The sequence below is a fragment of the Trematomus bernacchii genome, unplaced genomic scaffold, assembly GCF_902827165.1.
Source record: "Trematomus bernacchii unplaced genomic scaffold, fTreBer1.1, whole genome shotgun sequence".
Taxonomy (NCBI): Eukaryota; Metazoa; Chordata; class Actinopteri; order Perciformes; family Nototheniidae; genus Trematomus; species Trematomus bernacchii.
Genome location: NW_022987739.1, coordinates 12,754,293 through 12,779,504, shown reverse-complemented (window position 1 = coordinate 12,779,504; position 25,212 = coordinate 12,754,293). Strand labels below are relative to the sequence as shown.

Sequence of the window (25,212 nt, the reverse complement as noted above, 5' to 3'; positions counted from 1 at the left end):
AGCTATTGACCGAACGGATGGGAGACCTTGAGAACAAGCAGAAAAGTATCTTTATCTTTGTTTGACCTATTTCTATATTGATTATATTAGGAATGAAAGCTTTCAACACTCACTACCTTTTTCAAAAGCATCTGAAGGCATCAGCAACACATGCATGGCTTTTGTTCAAATGAATGCCTTCCACTAGGTCGTAGTATGCTGTCATTCAATAGTTTGGTTTGTTGACATCTCCGATCTTTCAATGCAGTATATTTCTGAAGCTCACACAAGGCTACAGTGCAGAATTCATTATTTAGGAACAAAAAGGGCAAAGACACACTCACATTTCCTTTACAAAGGAAGATTCACACATAACAATGGCAACGACAATAAAGGATTTTAGCGAGTCCCTCCCACTCCTCCTCGTTCTACATGAAGAAATCAAATCATGGAAGAACCTTGAGAGAGTACATACAGGAGAAAGCCAAACTCAAATCTATACAACATATCACAACAGCCGAAGAATAAGATGGCACAAAGGAGCTAGCCTCAGCCTTTATGTAATCTTTGTTTACATTCCAACCCCCCTCTCCTTCCTTCGTATTGAGCGCCTTCCAATTTCCAGAATCCCCGTGGCTGTACAGTTTCTGACATCAGCTCCGTGCTGCACGCTGCACAAGATTATAATGCTCTGCAGAGCTTCACAGTCAAAACCAGCATGTACTACACACTTTCCTTGGCAGTGATTCAAAGCCAACCACCAGCAGACTGATTTTCTTCCTCTCTACTCCTCCCCGCCTGTGCTGCTACTCCTCCTCAACAGGAAGACTTTCATCGCTCTTCCTACGCTGCAGTGACCTTTCATTTTGGCCTTTGTTCTCATGACATGCACAGGGTCCATTAACCTCTTGGGTCCTTTTCAAACCTGGCATTAATATACATTCTTGGTGATTCGATCACAAGTGGACAGCTCTGAGTACAGCTCTTCACACATGGCATTAGGATGCGTCTCCTCATGTGTCTCCAGTGACCACTTGGATTGGATCTCACTTCCCCGCTCTATATGCAAATAAACCCATCCATTATCTACGTTTGAATATAGACTACGAAAAACTAAACGGAATAAGAAAAGGCTGCCTACAGTCTTTGTGTGATGAAGGCCGTAATTTTCTCCATGCAAAGGTGATATTTTTGAAATATGTTCAGATTTTGGGTACAATTTATGAGCCTAAAGGTAAAACCTATTGTCTACCGATGATCTTAGGGACCTCTGTGCTGCCGGTGCCTTTGCCGCTGTGGCTCGAGAGAGCCAGGCATATAAGCAGGGGTCAAATCTTTGCAGAGCACCAGAACAAAAAAACAGACACATCAACGAAATGTGATAAAAACATTAAACACACAATATTCAATATCTAAGGGGTTTCAGAGGGATATGAGAAATACCTTCAAAATGCCAATGTTTAAAAATATAGAAAAAAGCCATAATACACACGGCTACAGTTTAGATGTTTTAGCAGATGAGTACTAACTGCCTACATAGATAGAGGACGTCAGTTGATTAGGAAGACCTTCAATCAATTTGTGGCCCAGACCATTTTCTAATGGGTCTTATGTGCATTAACACCTGTACTTGGAGCTGTCCATTTTAAGACTGAATCAACCAGACGCATGTTATTGCGAGGTCTAAACAGGCCTGGTTTTCTTCCAGTACCACAGATGGCTGCACATTCTACAGGCGAAACATAGTAAATTAAATGAAAACTCCCTAGTGCAGATTAATTCAACCCCTGCAGACTCCGGTAAGGAAAACTGGTTCCAGATGATCAAATAATGTGTTGCTCTGGAGTTAATATACTCAGAAATAACTGGTTAATTCCAAGTGGATGGATTGGAAAAAAACCTGCTTTATTTATAAAATGTTGCTTGAGTTATTACCAAGTTGTGCAAAGACATATATTTTACAATTATAAAACATTGTTTGACGTTAGCAATTCATTTACAGAAACATTTAAATATTTGTATTTGAAAGCGGCTTTCAGTTTCATCTTTCCAGTGTTTTTTCACTAAACAAATCTACGGCTGGGAAAATATACATTCATATTGAATATAAAAACAACAAGGTCCATCCTATTCATACAACCCAAAGACAGATCAAAGGCCTGGAGAAAAAAACAGAGGGATATAAACCCAACAACACTTATCAGACAGCTGTATCAGCAGAAACCTGACGGGCAATCCCAATAAGTGTCGCTCCCAATTGGCTCTCATTCGAGCTACACTTCCTGTAGTAACAGTCCCTGCCCCCACTCACAATGTGTGTGTGTATGTGTGTGTGTGTAAGCAATTTAATGTTTAATGCACACTCCCCTCCATTCGCCCTGATCATGGTGAGTGCCATGAATTTTTAAAGACATCCCTACTTTACTGTCCATCTGGGCTCCATCTGCCCAGCTGCTGGTGTTTAGAGCAGACAGAGACACAGGAGAGGAGACTTCAAAGGCTCTGCATGGCCTTTGGACGAATTCTGGCCTGAGGAGGATATTGTTTATAAAAGGGGGACAGGAAGTGGGCCTGTTATATTATGTATATCATAGCATTGACTACACATTCATGAAAACAGATTGTAACCCGTAAATCCACCACTATTGGCTGCTCAGGAGCCAAAGAAAAAGAAAATAGAGAAGGCCCGGAGAAAATGTATGTGAATAAAGATATCATTTGTCAGGACTTTGTCATTACTTCATCCATCTCTTTCAATGAGATACTAGCATCCAGCTAAAAATGTAATCCAGCTCATTTATCATTCCGTGTTCTTCCATCATAGTTGATCATGGCTGTAAACTCTGAGGTTGAGACAAAAGTTCTTCCTTAGAAAATTTGCAGCGCACACCTTCAACATAGCATGAGCTTCTCCTGTGCTCACATGCCATTTTCCTACCACACATAGCATAAACATTGAGGGTTTGTTCAAAACAGGATAACTCTCAAATAATAGGCGATAGACTTCTTTTCCAATTGCCATCCAAACATGATGGAATCAAAAGGGTTTTGCTTGAGGTAAAGCGAGGAAAATTGCAAATTCAAGAACAACTTCTCAAAGCAATGAGTTCATTATTCTGGATAAACCACATATCTCAATGTAATGTTTTACTGAAGAAAACTGTTCCTATTAAAACTGAGAGAGAAACAATATTTATTTTTGAAATCAAAATCCCAATTTTGTACTTATATCAGCACTTAAAGGTGGGGTAGGTAAGTTGGAGAAACCGGCTCGAGATACACTTTTTGTTATATTCCATGGAATGCTCTTAACATCCCGATAGCAATGAATATCTTAAGTGCTTTGACAAAAAATCCATAAAAAAATGTCATCTGTGGAAGCTGTAATACTGTAAAAAGCACGACCAATCATTTTAGCCGGCCCGGCTAAAATAACTGGATGGCCTGCCTGCCTGTCAGCCTTCCATCTGTGCACAAACTTATCTCGTGCCCTCATTGGTCATGTGCGCGTTCGTGTGTGTTGGAGGAAGGGCTCTGTAAGGAAGTGGCAGATTTTCTCCGGCTGTGTATTTTCAAATTCTAGCGCACTCGAGCTGGTTTCTCCAAAATGACCTACCCCACCTTTAATCTAAAGAACATTTAAATATAACCTATGTGACTCAGTAACCACAGTCAAACATTTCCCTCATTCGGTTGGTTGCTGATTGGAACAGATGCCTGCAAGCCTATTGGCTGTTGGAAAGCAAATATACCATTAAATTGAAAAGGGTGTTAACATTAAAAGTTAAATTCCAAAGAGTGATACTGATATGGGCTGCTGAGGTATCCCTGAAATAACTCAGCTGAGCCGTCGTTTCAATTACAAAATGATCCAACGATGCTGGCATAATTTGATATCTGCATGAATCCTTGTCCTTTAAGTAATTCTTCTGCACCCTGACACCGCTGCCTTGATATAGTCTGACCTTTCAGAGTGGGCAGATAGGAAGGTGGACGGCTGATCCAACAGGAATGCAGGTCGGGCTTCGGCTGATAAATGTTAGCCTCACACAGCCTGGGGGCAACCTCACCTTAGCATTTATTTGATTGCTTCACTTACCTACATGGCACCTTGGATCTAGATGTGGTGTGACATTCAACCTATTTCTTTGGACTCATTTGCCAGACTTTCTTTACTGAACTTCTTAAATTGATTTATTACATTATGACATTAGTTATTAACATGTTAAAATATGTTTTTAAATGACATCTTCCCCATGTGAGGCATCTCTCCTTTCTATTTCCTCTCCTCTCTCCATTTATTTCCTAACACCTTCTAACAAGGACCTTGGACTGGCTCGTGAAGCATTGCTATAGTGATGCTCATAGAGAAACTGTATGTGACATTGGGACCTCACAAAGGACGTGACTTTAAACACAACACAGAGAAAGGACAGTTCTCCGTTTGGAAGATCTCCAACTGCTGCCGACTGATAAGAGGCACGCAGGGTTTCTGCTGAGGATCTGGGGTTCCCAGTGGCCACATTATCACCCTCCCTCAGGCACATTCCAACAGCCTCCACCCACCTGCCCAAAATAAACTGTACAGCCTTAACCCCTTCCTCCCCACCCAGTGTGCCCCTCCAAAACACGGTATCTGCACACCATTCAACTCAACAACACATGAGAGTAGTTCACAAGGCTGGAGATCATGACTTTCTCCCATGATTCTTAGGGACTTTTGAAGTGGACAAATATTGTCTTCATGTGGACAGAACAAACAATCATTAAAGGACAAACTACTGTGTTCCTCAGAATAACCACACATCTCTTGTTTGCGCTTCCAATAATTTTGAACAAATGTTTTCCTGTGTTTGTAAATTAGGGACGCTGTATTTATAGTAGTTTGATTATAATTCAGTTTGTAATGCTAAAAAGTGTTATGCTCATTTCAGCTTAACTGTAATCTGCTGTTGCAAATCTGCCTCAACTACAGCGGCGTGACACTCAACGTTAATGTGTAAGTAAGCAGAGCGACATTTTATAGAATAGTTGCAGGAGGGTCTTGGGTAGCAATTGTCTAACATGGCACAGAGCAAAGTATTAAGCTAACTTAAGTCGGTTTCAGAGCTTGTCGCAAATCGCAAATTTGCAATGCAGGAAATCTTTGACAGCTGCATCATATTGAATTATTTGGTGAGGTTTCAGGCGGCGGGACATTTTATTGCATGCAGCTGAAGTAAGTTGTGACATTTTGTTTTGGTTTGGTATGACTCGCCACTATTACAAATATTACAAGATAATGTCAACATTTAAAATGTCTTAACCGCTTCGGTTTATACTGAACATGTTTTAACAAACAGACACAACTGTGGTCTATAATCTAACTGTCGCATGGTGAGAATAAACCACAAGAGCCAGTTTCATATAGAAAAAGAAGAAATATAAAGTAAAGCTGAAATGACTGAGTTTGATTTGCATTGGGTTAGAATTATCAGCGGACAGACTTTCTTCGTCATTACAGGTCGGCTGCTTTTCCTTTACACAGCACATTCACAGAGCAATATAATCACAGGCTAAAGCTGCAATTATTACTAATCACCGTAATCATACAAGGGCCAAATGAGTCATGGACTAAAATTCTGGATTCACAACATTATAAACCATCAGCAGTGAGGAGGTTGAGAGCCACAACTCACTGCGAACAGATGTGCCTGTTGCTTTATTCCCTAAACCATGTTAAAATGCAGAAGGTTTTAAATGACAGCAGACAGTGTGTTTCTCCCCCTCCGCCCTGTCCCCCTATAGATGGGGACGTTGTATAGGCGTGACATAGGTTTTAATCAACAATGGATTGGGTAACATTATCTTAACAGCCAATATACTGGCTGCCTTGATTATATAACCGTCAGCAACTTACTGACATGCCATGATAAAAATGTTGTGCATTGCGTACCTGACGTATGAAAACCACTAACTGTTGAGGGTATCAATTCAAGGCTTTACAGAGGGAGTGGTGGACTATTTAGAGAAGGTTTAGGTTTTAGAGGAGTTTTATTCCATACACTCTGTAATTACAAGAAATGGGCCTTAAATTACAGAATAAATGGTAAAGTTTAAAAATGAAGCAAATGGTTGGGGTTAAGCTTGTTTACCTCAAACATAGCATCAATATACATTTCTAGAATCTTCTCCAAACATACCAAACCAGTTTTATCTTCTAAAAGAGTTGAGGTATCTAAAAGACAAGCTGCTGTTCAGTCAGAAAATATTGTATGGCTTTAGATATTGCTACAGGCCACGAGTGTGTTTGAATTTCAATAGTGGCTTCTGTTGTGTCATATAAGCTGCCTTTGCATGAAATGGTGGCTCAGTATTATGCCACACTTTAATCCCAGTAAAGCAGCCTTAGTTTGTTAGTTTTGCAATGCAGGGGCAAGTTGAAATGGTTGAATTGATTCATTGATTCCATTAAGAACATTTTAATAATATGTTACTATCGCTAAAACATAAAAAACTTAGTCAGAAAAGGTCATTTATTTTCTCAAAGGCTTGTATCTATTCTTTTAGTAGTAACATTTACTGTAATTGTTCAGAAAATGCAAATAATTCAGTATCTCAACAAGTGATTGAGTTTTTAATCCTCTGTAGTGAATGGTGAGTTCACTATTTATATCGTTCACGAGTTTCACAGTCTTTTTTATCACGAGCCTCCTTCCATCTTAACTTAGCTGTTGACAGACTTAAATCTCTTCATGTAAACAGCCTGTCTTATTCCACCAGGGCCTCCCTCATAATATCCAGCCCACAAGCATGTTTACAGTAAACGCCAGCATGGTAAAGCTGTTAAAATGCACCCGAACCCCTCCCCCACTTCCCTCAGCTCCTCCGCCTCAGCTAGCAGTCCTATTCATTTCACTCTTTGGCAACAGCAGTCAGTAAATGTCAAGTCTTTGGAGGCACTAAGCCACCCTGGCAAAAACCGGACAGATGTAGCCCACCAGAATGTCAGGTGGCAAAGACAAATGTATAAAAGCTCAGTTAAGAGTTTATCAACATTTGGCTGGTGGCTGGTGTTAATTTCCCGCCCTGGTCGGATTACTTCAGCTGGAAAGGTGACATGATGTGAGAGGTGTGAAGGCCAGATGTGGCTCACTGGTCTACAACCAACATATTGGATTATTGTAGATTCTCAATGTGCTACAGCGGCTGATTTAGGGATATTTTAGGGAATAAGCTGATCTGGTTCTCAACAGCTGACTTGAAATCTCCACTAGCAACAACAATTTAGCAATTGTCCCTTAAAATGAGAGCAAAACCCCAATCAGAATAGTAGGAGGCATATAAAGAAGACATCCTACCTGTCTGAACTGCTCCTCATAGGTCCACTCTCCGTGGTCCTGTCCGCTCAGATGGCTTTGCGTGGCGTGGGGGGGCATGATGGCTACCCGGGGCTCCTGGTCGACGCTGGGCCGGGCCTTCAGCAGCTGAGAGTGAGGGTGGAGCTGACGGTGCGGCAGCAGGAGGATTCCCTTCCCTGGAGCCACAGCTTCATGGCCCGTTGGCAGACCCTCCTCCGCCAGGTCGTCATCAAAGTCTTCTTCCATCTCGCCTTCGAAGTCTTCCTCGTCCCATTTCCGTTTGCTGTATACATTAAAAACAGAATATTGTTTAAAAAGGAAAAAATGTAGAGCAACACTGCAGATTATGTTAAGAATAACTTGACTCACATCTGCTCCTCCTCATCTGACCCCATCATGTCCTTGTAATGCTCCTCCCGGTCTTCATTGTCATCGTCGTCATCTTCGTCCTCGCCGCCACTGCTGCGGTCTGACATGGGGCTGTCCGAGACCCTCTGCAGCCCGGCGGCGGCGGCACGCATGGCTGCCAGCGCCGCCATCTGGGCCTGCTCCGCCTCGGGGGCCGGGCTCCCCATCGGCTCGTCCCCTCCTCCAACGATGGTGCGGACCTGAGAGTGTTGGGCGGCGGCTTGCTGCTGTAGCTGCTGCTCCATCAGCAGCTTGGCCCTCTGCTGCCTGTGCAGGTTCTCCATGACAGCCTGGAGCTTCATCTCCGGGGAAAGCGGCACGACGTTCAGCTGCCTTCCTTCCCCTCCCTCCCCCAATGAATGAGCACCAGTCCGGGGCCAGGCGGTGGACAACGGTCGATCCTTCTGCTGAGCAATCGCCAACCGTTTTTTGTGGTGAGGCAGCTGTAGGTTATGGTTATGAAGTGAAATAAGGAGGAGGAGGGGGTGGCAGAGCTCTCAGAAAGGTTGACTGCAGTTCTAGAGACAGAGGCCTCTCTCTTGTCTCAATGGTTTTTCCGGCAGTCGGGGGGAAACCAAAGCCGACAGCAGGGCTGAGTTGCACAGCAGTCAGTGAGGCACAGGTAACGGAGGCGAAGGTAGGAGGACAAGTGTGCTGATACACTACAAAGACCTGAGGGAGAAAAAGAATAACAGTGTCAGACTGCCACTTCCACAATGTCTGTTAACATCAGTACCGTATAACGTAAGGGAAACACTTTTGTCGTTGCAGCGCCAAAATTGTTTAACAAATTTCCCCAAAGAATCAGATATATCTCTATATGTCAAACTTTCCATTCACTAAAGTGGACTTATTAAACACTGGCTCACATCATCTGGTACAGCACACAATACTGCATTTGTGTTATTTTATGCAAGTAGATTTGTATTGCTATTGCACTGGCTTTTATACCATGTTTTTGCTGACCCACCAAACTTTTAAATTCATGACCTTTAGCCTGACTGAATTTTTGTAAAACTTTTCAGAGTTGCATTAAAGTAGAAACGTACAGAAGAAACTGAGACAGAAAGTACCCAATTTCACACAAAAAATCCTAACTTATCCCTAAATCAGGCATAAACGCACAGTCCCTGAGTTTTCAGTTGTGCAACATATGCAGGATTACTCACAGACCAGACAAGCTATGCACACAGAAGGACAGATTGTTTTAGCCTCAACAACAAGAGGAAGTGAAATCACAAGGAAAACCATAACTTTCTTCACCTGGTTGGCTTAAAGAGTACATGCAGCCCAGTTAACACTGTTGTGTCTACATTGTCTAACGGTTGTACTTAAAAATATAGAACTAATATAAAGGGGTATGACTTTTCTCAGGTATGACTGGTGTGTTTTTCCCTCATTAAAATGTTTTATTGCAAGTGTAGAGACACAGCGGGGGAGTTTTATCTGCAACTTCTGTAGGCGGTTATGCTCGTCTGACATACCTGTTCCCAAATGTGCTCAGGTATGCAAAGCAGTGTCTGGTATAAAAAATGGGCTGCAACTTTCTGGTATCAATGACGTCTGTTCTCTTCAGTCTACCGTTATAACACAACCGTGATCCACCTTTAGCCCGGGGTTATACCAGAGAGACAGTTTGTCCTGACCCTCCCTGTTTACTCAGAATGTGTGAAAATAGTCAAAATGTTGGGGTTCGTAGCTCAGTTCAGTCAGGCAGAGATAAGAACTGTACACCGAGTCAACAGTGTGTGGGGAAATGAATTTAAAGTGCAGGTGCTGGACATGCTGAAGGGCCAGTCATGAAAATAGGCAGTGGTGACTCATCTCTGCTACGCTGACTGATACATGAACAGAAAGACCTCTGAAGCCACCAACTTGTACATTCAGATACTTCTGGTTTTGCACTCAAGTACATTCCCCGTAAAAGCATGAATGAGTTACAGTTCATTCTGAATCACTATTACTAGCAACTCAACCACGCCATACTGGTATTTGGGTTTCAGGTTGCTCGACAACATTTTTCAATGAAATGCAGTACAGATAAGTAGATACACTAAATACTGTAATAGCATCCATCACAAAACTCTAAAACCTAACTTAACAAATGTCTATGATGATCATCACCTCACGTTAACATTTCTTAAAGGCAGTTAGTGTTTCAACAAGAGCTGCAACTTAATTGATTAAATTCACATCGCATAATCGATTCATTAATTAAACGTTTGGCCTATTAAATGTCAGGAAATAGTGAAAAAAGTATATCCCAGTTAATGAAAGTATCTATATGTCTTGTTTTTTCAGTCAAAAACCCAAGAAATTTGGTCTAATATGGTGTAAAACTGAAAAACTCAGCATTTCAGGCATTTCTGCATGAATAATTACTTTAATGTTCAATCGATTATCGAAATAGTTGGTGAATCCTTTTTGTCTATCAACTAATTGTTGCATTTCTAGGTTCAACCACACTTGGATTCATGTCAGAGTTCAAACATCTTTTGAAACAGCATTATCAGAGTCTTGAAACCCTATAAAACTTCCCTCCAGTGGAACAAGGGTTCACAAATAAGTCAGCAACTCCTTGAGAAAAGATGAAGGCCACACCACATGGGCCAACACTGGGACACCAGTAATCACTAGTTCATACATTTAGGCATGCTAACCTGTCTAAAATGCCTGCTTCCATGGACATCTTCAAGTCATCATTAAAAACTCACCTATTCACCATGGCCTTTGACCCCTAACCCATCACAGTCCCCCTGCTTCTCTCCTACTTATTATTTTGCCCCTTTTGTTTTTTTGTTTGTTCAGCATGTAAAGCGGCCTTGGGTCCCTTGAAAGGCGCTATACAAATGTAATCTATTATTATTCAAATGTGGCCACTACAGAAAATCTAGCTCACAATGTATTTCACCACAATGCAAAGAGGATACAAACAGAAGAGGAAAACCATTCTTGGGAGGCTATATGGAAGGAAGGTTGTTTTAGTGAATGCAGCTTCATTGGAATTACACAAAACATCATACCAGCATTTCATGGGTATGGTACTGGAATTACCATGTTGGCACGTACTGCGCTGCATATATGTAAGGTTCAAGGTCTCTCCTATTGGCTGCTGAGGGAACTTAAGTTCTGCACCCTCTCACAGAAAGATTACCTGTTTCTCTGACCTGGAGGAGAGACAACACCCAAAGAAGACCAGCTAAGTTGTACTATTTCAGCAATATCCAAATGGGTAAGGAATTGTGTGTCAGATCAGATGTTGTAAAGCATCTTGTTCCATTGAATAAAGAACCTTCTAAGACTGCTTACTTTTATTTTCATTATCGATTAATCAACAGATAATTTTCTTACGTTAATTAACTAATATTTTGGTATCAAAAAGTCAGAAAATAGTATGATAGAAAATGGAAAATGCAAGATCTCTCCATATTTGAGAGGCTCAAACTACATTTACTACCACTTTTGCACGAATCAAATCATTGGTTAATCAAAATAGTTGAAATAATTTTTCTGTCTATCGACTTATCGTTGCAGCTCTAGGAGTTACATGATATATTTTCCTTCAGCTGTTGTCTCCATACCTTAAAACAATACATTATTTAGCAGATAGTGTATTTGTGGTTAGGGAAGAATCAATCATAATGGAAACGCGTGATGTGAACTGGCTGAACCACAATAGCAAGTTTGAAGGAAAACAAAAAGACCAATGACATCCGTTGACAGCCTGCAGCTCCTCACTTTATCTCAACTGGTCAGATTCCCCAGCCACAAAATGTACTTAAAAGTTTCCTATACTGTGGCTGTATGTTACTGAAGTGTTGCACAAGGAAACCAGAGCTGTGAAACTTGTGTTTCTTCAGAGGGTGAAGGAAGTAACAACTGACGGAGCAGATGCAGCGAGGCAGCCGACAGATATTCAATATTGATTCATTACATTCTTTAAGAGCGATAGAGGCACAACTGAACGCCTGCAGTTGTCAGATAGAGAATAGCAGCAGTGTAAGCAGGATTAAAACATCTTACCCAACTTGATCTAGTTCGACATAGACAACTTGTCTCTGTTCTTCTTACTGACAAATGTCAGAGGGCTCGGAGTGAAACCGCTCGTAGAGCCATACATTTATTTTGCATTAAGTGAGATATGCAAATTCACTTCCGAACAGCCCATACATGCACTTGTCTGTATGTGCACACTATGTGTAATACTCTTTAATCAACATGGTAGGTAGCCACACTTTGAACTCATGTGCAAATAAGCAGAAATGTCACTCCATGTCTTAAGCCTAGCACATACGGCCTCTGTTATCGTCCCTTCCGTGTGATGTATTTCATTTAAAAGACAGAAGTGATTACAACAAAGCGGTTCTGTTGACTCTTCCTGTGCAGAGGGAAGCAGAAGTGGTCGCTTTGTTTCATACCACTGCTCATCACAGACATCACGATTTCCTATATGCTACATGGTGCAAATTACATTGCACCACCACACAGCCCCCACTTCCCCATATATGGAGGCATATAAAGTATTTTATAAATGACAGCAATAATATATATATATATATATGTCACGACAAGATTATATGAAAACTGAGTACTAGATAAGTAAGAAGACTGCGGGCTAAAGACAGAGAAAAAAAAGATACAATGATTAGGAAGCTTGTGGATTTTTGCTAAACATTAAGGCATGTCTGCTGTGTAAAATGTCTGGAGATTGCCCTTGGTATATCATTCTCACACTTTATGAATAACCAGAATTAGTTAGTGAGAAAGCGTTTCATATCTAAACCATAGTTATAAAAACAAGCAGTCTCAGTGGTGCAGGGATGAATCCCAAGCAAAGCCTTAGCTGAATCCTTTCATACTAAAGTCAGAGAGGGAAACCAACCTCTGTACTTTGGGTTTTTTTCAACCCTGGGGGACAGAAACCAGTTATTGTATGGAAATCCTGCTTTGCAACTATGGTGGCATAGGAAGCTCTATTTTGTTCTTCTCGTGATGCTTGGAATGCTTCGGAAGTGAAATGACAGCAACCAACTTGCTTCATGTTTTTTGCTTAATCATTTTGCAACATATCTAATGTTGTTGACGGATTAGCAGACAAGTAGATGATTTCCTCCACAATTGTATTGCCAGACCTTTATGAAGGCATTCTGAATGCCAAGTAGACTAGCCTCAGAATCAATAGAACTATTTGGCATGTTTTGTTTACCAAAGACCAAAGGTGAAATGTAAATCCTGCTGTAATGTCTGACATATATATGAGGATTTTTAATGCAGTTTTAGTGAGTGTAAAGACCACTCTTCATGCAAACCACCGACATGGCAATGTTTAATGTACAGCTTCACCTATCTGATTGTGCTTAGAGCTCCAGTTCAAAGCTACCTGCTTGTGTGTTTGCTGTCTGACATGTTTGGGGGGATTTAACCGTCAATGTTGATTCAAACTAATCTGGCAAACCAGATTGTTTGGTTTTACAGAACCATCTGAGAAGCCATCTTTGGAGACTGTTTGGAGATGGGCAGGCACTTTAAAGAATACTTGACAGATGATTGGGTAGAGCATCAGTCAATCAAAGAAGAGGGAGATCATCTTATCTTGCTCTCCTTATGAAGAAATAGTCTCTAGTTCTGACCAAGCGGCAAACTCTGTAAGGAAGTGCCACAAACTGCAGTTCATCTATTGACCGATCGCTGCAGAAAGGAGCAATTTCCATAGACCCCCATGTTAAAATGCCCAACTTTACAGCAGAAATAAACATGTTTCTACCCCTGGATGCAATACAAATTATTCTGGATATAGTTAGATTCCACCTTCATGACAATGGATTGGGGAGTGAATTTTTTTACAACGCACCCCTTTTAGTTATATTAGGTCTTAACGTTTTTGCATAAATTAGGGCGTGGTCACCTTGAGTGACAGGTCTCTGCGGTGACTGCTGCTTTCTGTCCCTCTGCTAGCTCCGTTAGCTCTGTTAGCTCCAGGATGCTACAGGGGCTCAGCTGCGAGGCTGATCCGGGGAACACAACTTGAACTCGGACATGTTTGTTGTGTTGGTGCCTGGTGGAGTATTCTTCATTTAAATATCTAAACTAATCTTATGCCGCGTTACGGCCCGTCCACACGGCAGCGTGCGTTGCTTCAACGGAGACGCTTCCCATTCACTTTGAATGTGGTGACGTCAGGCTTTGCCGAACTGCATTGTGGTTCCGTCGCGTCGCTTTGCCTCCGTTGCTCGCTTCAAAAGTTGAGAAAAGTTCAACTTTTCAAGCTTCGACGGAAGCGTCAGCCAATCAAATCATATGCCAGTACAAGCGTTAGCCAATCAAACCGGGTGCTTGTGTGTCCGGGGCGGGAGATTAATGTGATTGGTTGTTGGTCGCGTGCCAGACACGCCCACCGGCAAGCTTCAAGATGATGAATGCATTTTTTTACCACTAAAATACAGCAACATATCTTTGATTCATGTCGTTTATAACTGGACTATTACAATTATTATTAACTTTGTCTGTACAAAGTAGCCTGTCCAGGAAATATGCCCAAATCAACAAAAACTAGTAAGACGCTCCGCTTATGAAACGCGCCCGGTGGGTTTTGACGCTGTAGGAGGTCGGAACAAAACCGCGGCGCAGCCGTAACGCGGCGTAGACAGACCCGGTGGAATCCCGGGGTAGGCTCTGACGTCACTGTCGAGACGGCAGCGGCCGACTCCGCCTACTAAGGGCTTCTCAGCAACTCTGCAGAAACCTATGGGTGACGTCACGGACGCTACGTCCATTTATATATACAGTCTATGGTTCTGACACTATTGCAGAATCTACACTATTCTTTGAATGTGCTGCCCTTGTTGTTTTGAGGAAACAGGGACTCTCCTTGTTGTCAGTCGTAACACATCCAAACTGTAGCTGCCAGTAGCTCCTAACAGGACGCTGGTTGGTCTGAATCACACTGGTTCAGACACAAATGAATGAAAATCCTGATAATATGAATTTGATCTTGTAAGAATCCAGCTGTTATGTCACAGAGAACAGACTTTTCAGCCTTAGGAAATATAGAAATGATCCAACATTGCAATAAAAGCTTTATACACTATAAAGGACAGCTGACTATAATACCCTTAGGGCTTATTTAACACCCTGTTTCACTAAAAGGAGGCTGGTTTAGGTGTCCAGGAGCCCTATGTGGGGGCAGGGTGGAGCCAACGGGGCAGAAACTTAAACAGTTGGCTGATTGAAAGATAAAGTAGAAACAATGAGAGCTAATGGGTTAATCCTCTTTTTTTCTGAACCCACATTTCAGGGGTAGAAGATTGCGAGGTCTGAGCAAACAGGACAGAGTGATAAGAACGAGAACCAAGGGTCTAATTCCAACGAGATAAAGAGACCTACACCGCCTCACATACATGCACATGTAAACGCACATATTTACATATAAGACTGGCTGCTTGCATAGACACGTAGCATGTCAGATGAACTCTGGAAAGAGCATCAAAGCCTTCTTATACAATCCTTATGTGAATGTGAGAGGATTAATTCATGTATAAACACATTTTTGAACATAGAAATACAGACATTAACATCAGGGTTTTTCCTCAGGAGTTTAGTTTCATTGTGCCAGTGCAGATACATATCTTGCATTTCAACATTTTGAATAAAATATTGTTGTTTCCTTTTATATACTGAAAGAAGAAACCCTTTTTTCTGTCCGAGAAAGCCTTGTGGTTATTTAGAGATGAACCCGGTGAACCAGGTTTAAAAACAAAGTATTATAATGAACTTCTTCCTGTTCTGCTTGAATGGAAAGTCAGATATTCTTAAAGTGGTAATACACATGTTGTTTTCTCTTAATCTCTGGAGCTATAAGCGCTCTTCTGCTGGTGTTTCCTGCTCTAAAGATCGCATGTAAATCAGTGTTTGTGGGGCACCCGGGTAGCTCACCTGGTAGACTAATGTTCAAATCCGACCTGTGGCCCTTTGCTGCATGTCATCGCCTGTCTCTCCCCCTCTCCTGTCTATCTTCAGCTGTACTATAATTAAAGCAAGTACCCCCCCCCCAAAAAAACAAAAAAATCTGTGTTGGTGGTACTATAATGTCCTCTTGGAATTTCTGTACATGTACTTGCTGTACTGTACTTTATCAAATTAGCCTCCACACTCTAAACCTGTTTTGAATAAAAGCCTTCCACCTGACTTGTAGTCTTAAGATGACCATTCCTATCAGCTTCAGTGTACAGTAAATGCGTGGGTGGAGTGAAATCCTTCAGGCTTTATCATATTATCACTCAGCACTTGTTACGCACCATTTGTCAGTGTGATTTATATTGATATGTTAGTCGTGAAACAGGCTTTTTACTGGGGTTATGAACCCAAACTCTTGGTTGGTTTCTGACCGTCATGGCGCCAGAAAGTCTTTACATTTCTTATATTTAATCTTTGAATGTTATCCAGTCCTGATAGGTGAATATCCAATTATTACAAAACATGGGAGTTTGCAGTACAACATACTTATTAACAACTGTAAAATTACCATATCTACAAAGCTATTTTGACTTTCTCTGAAGCTTCGACAATACTGTGAGGAGTGTTTTCCATTTTAAATTGCCACAATGCACTTATCTCTAAAGACTGCCTTTCTAGTTTGGTTCTTAACTCACTACATGTTGAATACAGTATCATAAAATCCCTCAGGGTAACTAGACGCAGCCAAGCCTCTTTTACTTTAAAATCCTTATCTGTATAAGCTCTGTTGACATACTGAATGTACTGCTATAATATGCAAATTGCTGACAGAAACGTACTTCTAAATTTGTTTGCATCAAACTGAGAAATATTTATTTAAATGACCAGCTTTCATAATTAGATCTTCCCGAGGCTAAAGGCAGGATGGGTGACTTGTCTCTTTTTACCAAGGAATGCTTATAAATCTGCAGGGGCATTATGAGTTGAGATCTAACTGAGGGACCTGGTTGATAATCAACAGGGAAAAGACTTTAGCTTCATACTAAATGCTTCTCAAACACGTGATGAATAGAACTGAGTAAAATGTATGGGAAAACAAATACATAGTCAAATACTTAAATAGTGGTAGTAGTTTTTTTAATATGTTATCAGAATCCATCTTGTTTTCTAATTAACTAATATTGGTACATTACTTTTATATAAACTGTGGGATTATCCCTCTTTACATAGTTTTAGCATAAACTATTTATGTGAGGACTGGTGAGCATTGAACATGACAGTAGTCAAAGAGTGACTGCATGTGCAGGCCAGGGAGCCAAACAGTAGCCATTCATGATCCTTTCTTCATAAAAGAGGGAGAAAAGCATAAAAACAAGAAGTCGGTCAGTGGTGCTGGTCTTGATTATGAGTCCCTCTCTCACATTCCTGGCAGTATTACCTCCCAGGGAAATAACACAGGCTCCATTGAGCCCGGCTGCACCAACAACAAGATCATTGAGGAAGTGTCGCGGAGGCTCGTCACGCACTTTCCACTGACCTCTTCCAGCGATCCGAGGCAACACAGCGAGCCAAATCTCATTAGCCCCAGCTATGCCATAAATTAAGTGGGCATATAGCAAAAATAATCCGTTGATCTACTTCTCAGCAGTGAAATCTGTGGGTATCTATCAAGCAACAGTATTTAGCTGTGCAAGCAAGCGAGGCTAAAAGTGATTTTTAGCAACTGATGTTACAGCATGTGAGGAATAAATATAAAAAGTCTGGAGTCAATTGTTTGTTCACTTGGAAATGGGTGAAGGAAATGAAAGATGCTGATGTCTGGAACTAGCAAGCGGCATACATGTTAAATGTGTTAGGGGCCTTTCCACTCTAATTGGAAAATACAATTGTAATATACAAAAATAAAACATACTGGATATTGGCAAGAAATAACAGCAATGTGTGACACTGGTAAAGAAAAAAAAGCAACATCTAAAAATATATTGAGTGTTAATGCCACACATGGAAAACAAACATTCCTATGTGGGTGGACAAAACCATTCATATAAATATGTTTAAAAAATGCTACTTAAGACAGGACGGACATGACGGCCCACGGGGTAAATGAGTGAAACATTTGAACTCTATGAAAGGACCTCCTCTACTGTAACTGCAGGTAAAGTCATCAGAGGAATGAATTGGAAAATAATCTGCTGATTCAGCTGAAATGTCTGCTGGCAGTTATGTCCGCCTCCTCACTGGTGGATATTGACCTCGCCATGTTACAGCTTCATGTGGATACTGTAGTATTATGATAGCAAACATAAATCTCCTGTGATGACAGCGCTGGTGGAGAAACCCAAGCCATTAAGAAGGCAAAAAGGCGGTCGTTACTAAAGGGAAACAATGTCTCCTCCTAATATCCGTTTGTCTTGTGTGTGACTGTTCTGGTTTAATGCTTATATTTGTATGTTCCTTGCACTTCCAAAAACAATTCCCTGACACAATCTTGACCGTTTTAACCAACAAAACCAGAGCTTGATAACAATGCCGTTCAGTTCATGGCTGTTGCATTATTGGCACTGGATTGCATTAGTATTGTACAGCTGCCACTGTACATTTAAAGTATTTCCTTTATTTCTAAATCTGTCAGTTTAGCTTCCTATTAGTAAGTACTTCCTATAAGTACATTTGATCAGAAAATCGTGTAATGATTCTATAGAGGAAGCACATATTTCTTAAAAATAACTACTAAAACCTGTTTTGAAGTTACCTTAATTACTAATTGTAACAATGTCTACATTCTGTGCTGTTTTCTGTGAGCTGCAGAAACAACTTCAACAAGTCAAATTCCTCATGTGAGCAAACTGACTTTGCCATAACATGTGAGATTGAGGAGACAAGCTGCATGTCCCTGCTCGCAGAGTTCGATGCACTGCTATTGTAACTGTAGACTGACGGTATGATGATAGTTCCACTAGTGCAGGGGGAGGTGGTGGTGGAGTGAGGGGGGGGGTTGAATTTTCATTGAATGGCATGAGCGTCCCAAACTGGATTAACGTGTTGGTTTATATGGTGACTGTGCAGTCACGTCCCTGTATTGTGATCTCTAACAATCAAGTCTATTGTCTGCAGAGAGGCGATGGATGAGTGGAAATCTTAGATAAAGAGCTCTGTGCATTGTACAGGGAGACATCCAGAACAGAAACGGGCCCTTCTGTGCTAAATGTGGATTACAGTTTCATGGGCCTGCGCTATGTCTAATAAAAACTCACGAGGGTGTGATGTGTATCATTTGGCATGTATCTGATTTAATAAGCTTTTGATTGCTTGGGCAGTCTGCCAGTGCTAGCGGACGCAAATGTGAAATGCAAATGCTTCAGGTTGGATGGACATGTCAGCATGTTGCAGCTGTGTGCTGGTATCCAGGCAGACAAGTACCAGGATAGATCGCGTTCAGCCGCTGACTGAAAACACAAAGCCTACAACTGCATGAGCAGCTCAGTTCAGGAACTGCAGGGTATCCCAAAGGCTCCGACCCTACTTTCGTCTGCTCTGTGCCTGCGTCACCGTCGGCCCTGCTGGGATTCCCCCATGGCTCCGGCCCCGGCAGTGAAGTAACCTGTGAGTTTTTTTCCCTGCATTTTTTGGCAGGAACACAGAGTTAAAGCCCCACGTGCCGCTCAGGCCCTTCAGAAATGTAGCTTTTGGCACAGAAACAGCTGAAAGCCTGCCAAGCCGCGCTGCTTCCCACTTTTTTTAATAGCTGGGAAACTTGTGGTGTGCAGACAGCACGTGCATTGACTGTGATACAAATCAGGCAGATATTAGGTGAGTTATTACAACATTAAAGTGCCTAATGCAGGCAAAGCCCACACCCTCATGACATGATATTTAAAGCACTCTTTAAAACCCAGCAGGATTATAGTTTGATAACAGGCGTCAGACCTGTTTGTCTAGTCTGTGCATGTCTGTCATTAATTCACAGCCACTAACCAGTTTAGTGGCCAACTACCAGCGACGGCCACTCATTCATCCATGATGCTCGGAGGCTAACTGAGCAGGCTATTTGTATATTACAATCACTGATTACAAATACCCCCGGGCTGAGATCAGGCGTGTGAGCTGACAGGAAGCTGTCTGGATTAAGGATGCAGGATATATAGGAGTCTATAAAGTATTGGACAATAATGGAACATTTACATTGTTATGTATTATTGTGCTAATATAATTATAAACGACACATTTAGATACCTTCAAGCTAAATATCCTTACACAAGTGCCTTTCAGTTCTGTGAAAGCCTTTTTGTTTTGTATTGAGCATTTAATACATTGACATGACAGATTTGAAACAAAATGCTCTACTTAAAGGTGGGGTAGGTAAGTTTGAGAAACCGGCTCGAGATAAACTTTTTGTTATATTCCATGGAATGCTCTTAACATCCCGATAGCAATGAATATCTTAAGTGCTTTGACAAAAAATCCATACAAAAATGTCATCTGTGGAAGCCGTAGTACTGTAAAAAGCACGACCAATCATTTTAGCCGGCCCGGCTAAAATAACTGGATGGCCTACCTGCCTGTCAGCCTTCCATCTGTGCACAAACTTATCTCGTGCCCTCACTGGTCATGTGCGCGTTCGTGTGTGTTGGAGGAGGGGCTCTGTAAGGAAGTGGCAGATTTTTTCCGGCTGTGTATTTTCAAATTCTAGCGATCTCGAGCTGGTTTCTCCAAAATTACCTACCCCACCTTTAAGTATGTTTGTCAAGTTTGTAGATTTACAATAAAAAATAGGTACATTTGAAGGTTCAGAAATGGGTGATACTAAATCATCTATCTTTACACTAGATCATAGCCTTCCTCACCCTCAGATTTGCATAAAATACAGGTTATGAACTTCTTTTTTTTTTTAAATGCAAAAATCTAAAAAGATCAGTTAGCTTGTCTGTACCGGCCATAGGAAGGAGGTAATTGTCGATTAACTGTTAACAGGGATGACTGCTTTGCATCTTGATGTGTACATTGAACAAACACGGAGAGGTGTGAATATACAAACATCATCATCAAACAAAAATGCTGAAGGGGCTTATGCCTAATAAACCTGTCAACACAGATCACAACAAACACTTGATCCGAGAAGATGCTGCAGAGACCAGCTTACATGTAAAGAGGAACACTCCCAGAAACCAAGAGCACACAACGTCAAAACAACAAGAGGAAAAACACAGATTCCTTAATCATTACATTTCATTTGGCTGATGCTTTTATCCAAAGCGACTCACAATAAGTTAAAAAAACCATAAAGACTCAAACTGCGAACAAGAAGGAAAGTGCAGATATATTCACTTCAAGCAAGTCATACCATTGTAAGGGCTGGTGAAATAGTTACAAAGCCTAAATTAACTTTTTCAAGTGCTTTCTTTTTTTTCTTATTCATCAACTATTCAGAAAAAAGCAACAAATATATTTAATCAACAATGTTGTTAAAAACTCTGAAAAGCAGCACATTCTCACTGGATGGAGCCTGCAAGTGTGGGCATTTTTTCTTGATAAATTATTGATGATAATCAATTATTAAAGTTGTTTTCGATTATTTTTCTGATGACCAACCATTCCAGCACTGCATCAAGTTGCTCTACATTTAATCTCTTTAAATGAAGGAGAGGTTAAATCCCATACGCTGTACAACACGGAAACCTGCTTTTTAGCATTGAAAGAAACAACTACCAAATAATCATGAAAATCCTCAAAGTATGTGAAACCACAATGAAGAGCAACAACAAGCCGTCTTTATGTAAACCTGGTTTCATTTAACACAGAGTTGTATACGTTGAGGGACCAAATGCTTTATGGCACAACAAGGGGAGGCCTTTTAAGACCTGAACTTGATCACCGGCCATACGTTTGTAATCCAGGGCCAATCACTGCGTAAACACCCCCGTCCATCCACTGGCTGCAGCAGTATTTCTCTGCATTGAAACACAGAGCTGGGGCAGTAGTCCTGTGTGGGCCACAGCATACCATATGCCAGATTGGACCAAACAGATTAGTGTGGCAACTTCTGGGCGAGCCTCTAAGGTGATTGGAGCATGGTTGGGTGCAGGGTGCGAAAAGATCATAATAATAATAATCATATTGGGATACCGCAGTTGCAAAAATTGAACACCTCACATTTTATCTTTGTTTGTCAACCACAATTTTAAGCCGTCGCATGGAGGACATTTGCCATAGGAAGGTGACCTGCCTTCTGAGATAAATGTTTCGAGTCAAACGTTGTGGGTAGCGACATAAGAAACAAGGTGCCGTAAAACCTGACTAATATTGGACAAAATACTGGTGATGAAATAATTGTTTCTCCATAGATATCTAAAAGTAAACGTCCCCTTCATCCATGGTTTCAAAATCATCTACCAATTACTTTGTGACATCACAGAAAAACTGTCAGACCCAAGAACATTTCATAACCTTGTTCCCGTCAGAATGACACGCATATATATATAGTACATAATGTACATCTGAAATAAAGCAGCTATAGGTTGTTTAAAAAAAAAAAAACTATCTTCAAGTTCTCATCTTGACAGCCTCTGAAAATGCATTAGATCAGACCAGAACAATTCAACTCGCCACTTTCTATAACTGCTCTCAGTACATATATATGTTTAAGGACTAAGTACTATACAAGGCTTTTAAGCTATACTAGCTTCCTGTGACTGTGTTCCCCCACCCCCACTACTTGGTGAAAAAACTATAGTCTAAAAACAACCACAAAAAAGTCACTTGTAGTTGTGGATGTGGAGCTCTTCAGGGTGGACTAACCAACCAGACTCTCCTGAAAAATACAGTCAGGAGGGCTACTGAGTTCTTTTTTAATCCATTTGAAATGACAAGTGACAAGTTTGGTGCCCCCTTCTCATATCCACTGACGTCATACAGAAGGATAAAGAGGATTTTACCACCACCCTGCTGTTGTACTGAAGGCAGTTCATTGTGTCCATATCACTCCCCTGACATGTTGGACTTGTCTTGATCTCTGCCACTAACAGATAGTGACAGACTCTTTTATCCACAAACACCACCTTTGTTACGCACTTCCACTTTCCACTTGAGAGAGCAGCCTAAACACTTTTAAGAAATGATATCAGTTGGATTTTAGAATGAGGTAGATCTGCGCCTGTGTTTTACCTTGACAGGTAGTTTTACATCCTTAATTAAATGTAGGCTGATTATGCGTGTTAAGCTCTCAAACAGGGCTGACATTTGCAGGATTACCAAAAAACGACTGGCCAGATTTTCATGACACTTTGAAGCTTTGGCCACTGAAGAACCCATTACATGTTGCAGTTGATCTAAATCAAATAGGGGATACACAAACTATGTTGAGAGGCATTTAAGTGAAAGCATCACTTTAATTAATTGAAATTAAGTGTTATCGGCTACATATAACTCAGAACATGTTTTGAATCAATCTCAAACTAGTGGGCTACTACAGCACAAAGCACAGTGGTAAAAAGTAATCCTACACTCTTTCTTCAGAAATGTAGTTGAAATAATTGTAGTTACCTTTTACCACTCTGTTTTTGGAATAATTAGTGCTTCAAATCCATTCATAAAGCTACATGTGACTCTGAATCACCCCCCTGAATCGGTTTTGACCCCCTACATGACATTTCATCACACCAAAAGTGCTGTATAAACCAACTAGTTGATGCTGTCACATTCACTGACTGTTAGTCAACTCAAATTCCAATAAGATGTAGGCCTCTGACGTCAGACGATTTTTAATGGCGTGATAGCTAAAAAATGAGTTACAAATTGTACAGGACGTGACGACGCCGAGTATTTAAATAATTTCGAAATAATTGAATTCGACAATTTTGTCCACAAATCTTTAACAGGTAACACGAGTGGGTTAGTTTAAATCCGTTATTTTGCTAACACCGGACTATATTGTCAATTATCAGCTTGTTATATGAAGTAGTGCTGCGAGCAGAGTTATGGTTTTACATTTCTTCGAGTATTTTGGTGAGAACGTTAGTACACTTTATAACTGACAGTTACGGTAATATGACCACTGGTTGTTTAATTATAAGACGTCATTGTATTTTTACTATTTATTAGTTTAAAATGCAATTGTAATCACCCCAAAAAGGTGCATTATAATCAAAGACCCGTTAGATATTACTACAAGGCATAGTGCAGTTAAAGTGAGTGTGGTTTAGATTACGTAGGTTGGGTGACATATGGCAGGTGAGCCCCTCCGCTACCTTCACAATGCACTATCGATCAGGCGATTTGATAACGTCGCATCGATTAAAAAGAAAAAGAAAAGCTGTGTCCTGTAAGTGACAAGTAAAAAAACGGAAGCAACAAAAACGAAAAACCGTATAAATAAGATAAACAGAGAAAAAAAAGGATATAAACTTACCACATCGGCTTCCGTTCGGTTTTTACACTCTTTGGAACCGGAAGAAACATTCCTGTTTTCCCCGTCTCTGAATCCAGACTCGATTACACACAGAGAGGAAAACACCAGAAAGAGGAAGAGGAGAGGAGGTTCGTGTGTTTATCGGCTGGAAATAAAGTGGTTTCATGTGACTGCATGATATCCACGCATTCGTCTTTTGCGTGTAATTGTGTTTTCAGAGTTTGAGTGTCGGGTTGAGGCAGCAGACAGCCGGAGAGAGAGAGAGAGGCGTGGAGAGACGCTCCGGCCTGCACGCTCACATCATTGGTTGACAAACAGTAATCAGATGCAAATTCCTAACCTCTGAATCAGCAGGGGCCAGCCCCCCCATGCACCCCCCACCCACAGGAGCAGGGGGTGTCTGTAAATGCACGGCTGTGAATTATATAAAGTGGGCTGGGAGTGGGCACTTACTCACACACACCCTTTTTCATATGTTCCTAATACACACAAGTGTTTATCCTTGTCGATTATTGTAGTATACCGTTTTTATTCTTTATATACTATTTTATTTATTTGTATGTCTCAACTTTTCTATGTTGCAATGTTGGAAGGGCCTGGGTCCGAAGTTTATCTGAAACGTTATACATGATGATTTTCCAATTCAATATAGTTATCAAGTATAATTTATATTCATATTTATGTTTTTCAATTTTTAGTTTTTTAATATTTTATGGCATATGTCATTAAGCTTGTGGTAACTTGTCTGTTGTGTTTACATTTTCTATCGGTGTAGATTTTTAGGGACGGTCCCTTAGTGGAGAGCCCCTGTTCAGCATTAAGGCTGAAGGGAGAAATACTACTCTGTTTGGTGTGGAAACTGCATAAAATAAGCTTTAAAGTGAATCAGAATTCATCTTATTTAATTAAACCAGCCTTTTATAAAACTGACTTGTAGTTTTTTTTTCATCCAAGCAAATTGTACAGCTAAAGTGTCATTTAATGAGGGTGGATCTTTTTTCTTTCAGAACACATGAGGAGCCCTACTAACTGAATGAATGATAAATTGATTTTTTAACACTAAACAAGAGATAGTAAGATATCACCAGACTGATAGAAACTACTAATGCTGAGTTGCAGACTTGATCT

The 25,212-nt window shown here is 40.9% G+C and overlaps 1 protein-coding gene across 2 annotated transcripts in view; it reads right to left on the bottom strand.

Annotated features, from left to right (window-relative positions):
* Positions 1-24,461, bottom strand: part of arid3a (AT rich interactive domain 3A (BRIGHT-like)) — a 46,297-nt gene extending 21,836 nt beyond the window's left edge. For both annotated transcript variants that reach the window (XM_034146936.1, XM_034146938.1), the window contains exons 1-3: positions 24,085-24,461; positions 7,689-8,399; positions 7,320-7,602 (exon numbers count right to left, since the gene is read on the bottom strand). In XM_034146936.1, the coding sequence (XP_034002827.1) occupies positions 7,320-7,602; positions 7,689-8,029 (624 nt within the window). In that variant the 5' untranslated portion in view covers positions 8,030-8,399; positions 24,085-24,461. The remainder of the gene's footprint in view (positions 1-7,319; positions 7,603-7,688; positions 8,400-24,084) is intronic.
* Positions 24,462-25,212: the final 751 nt, after the last annotated feature.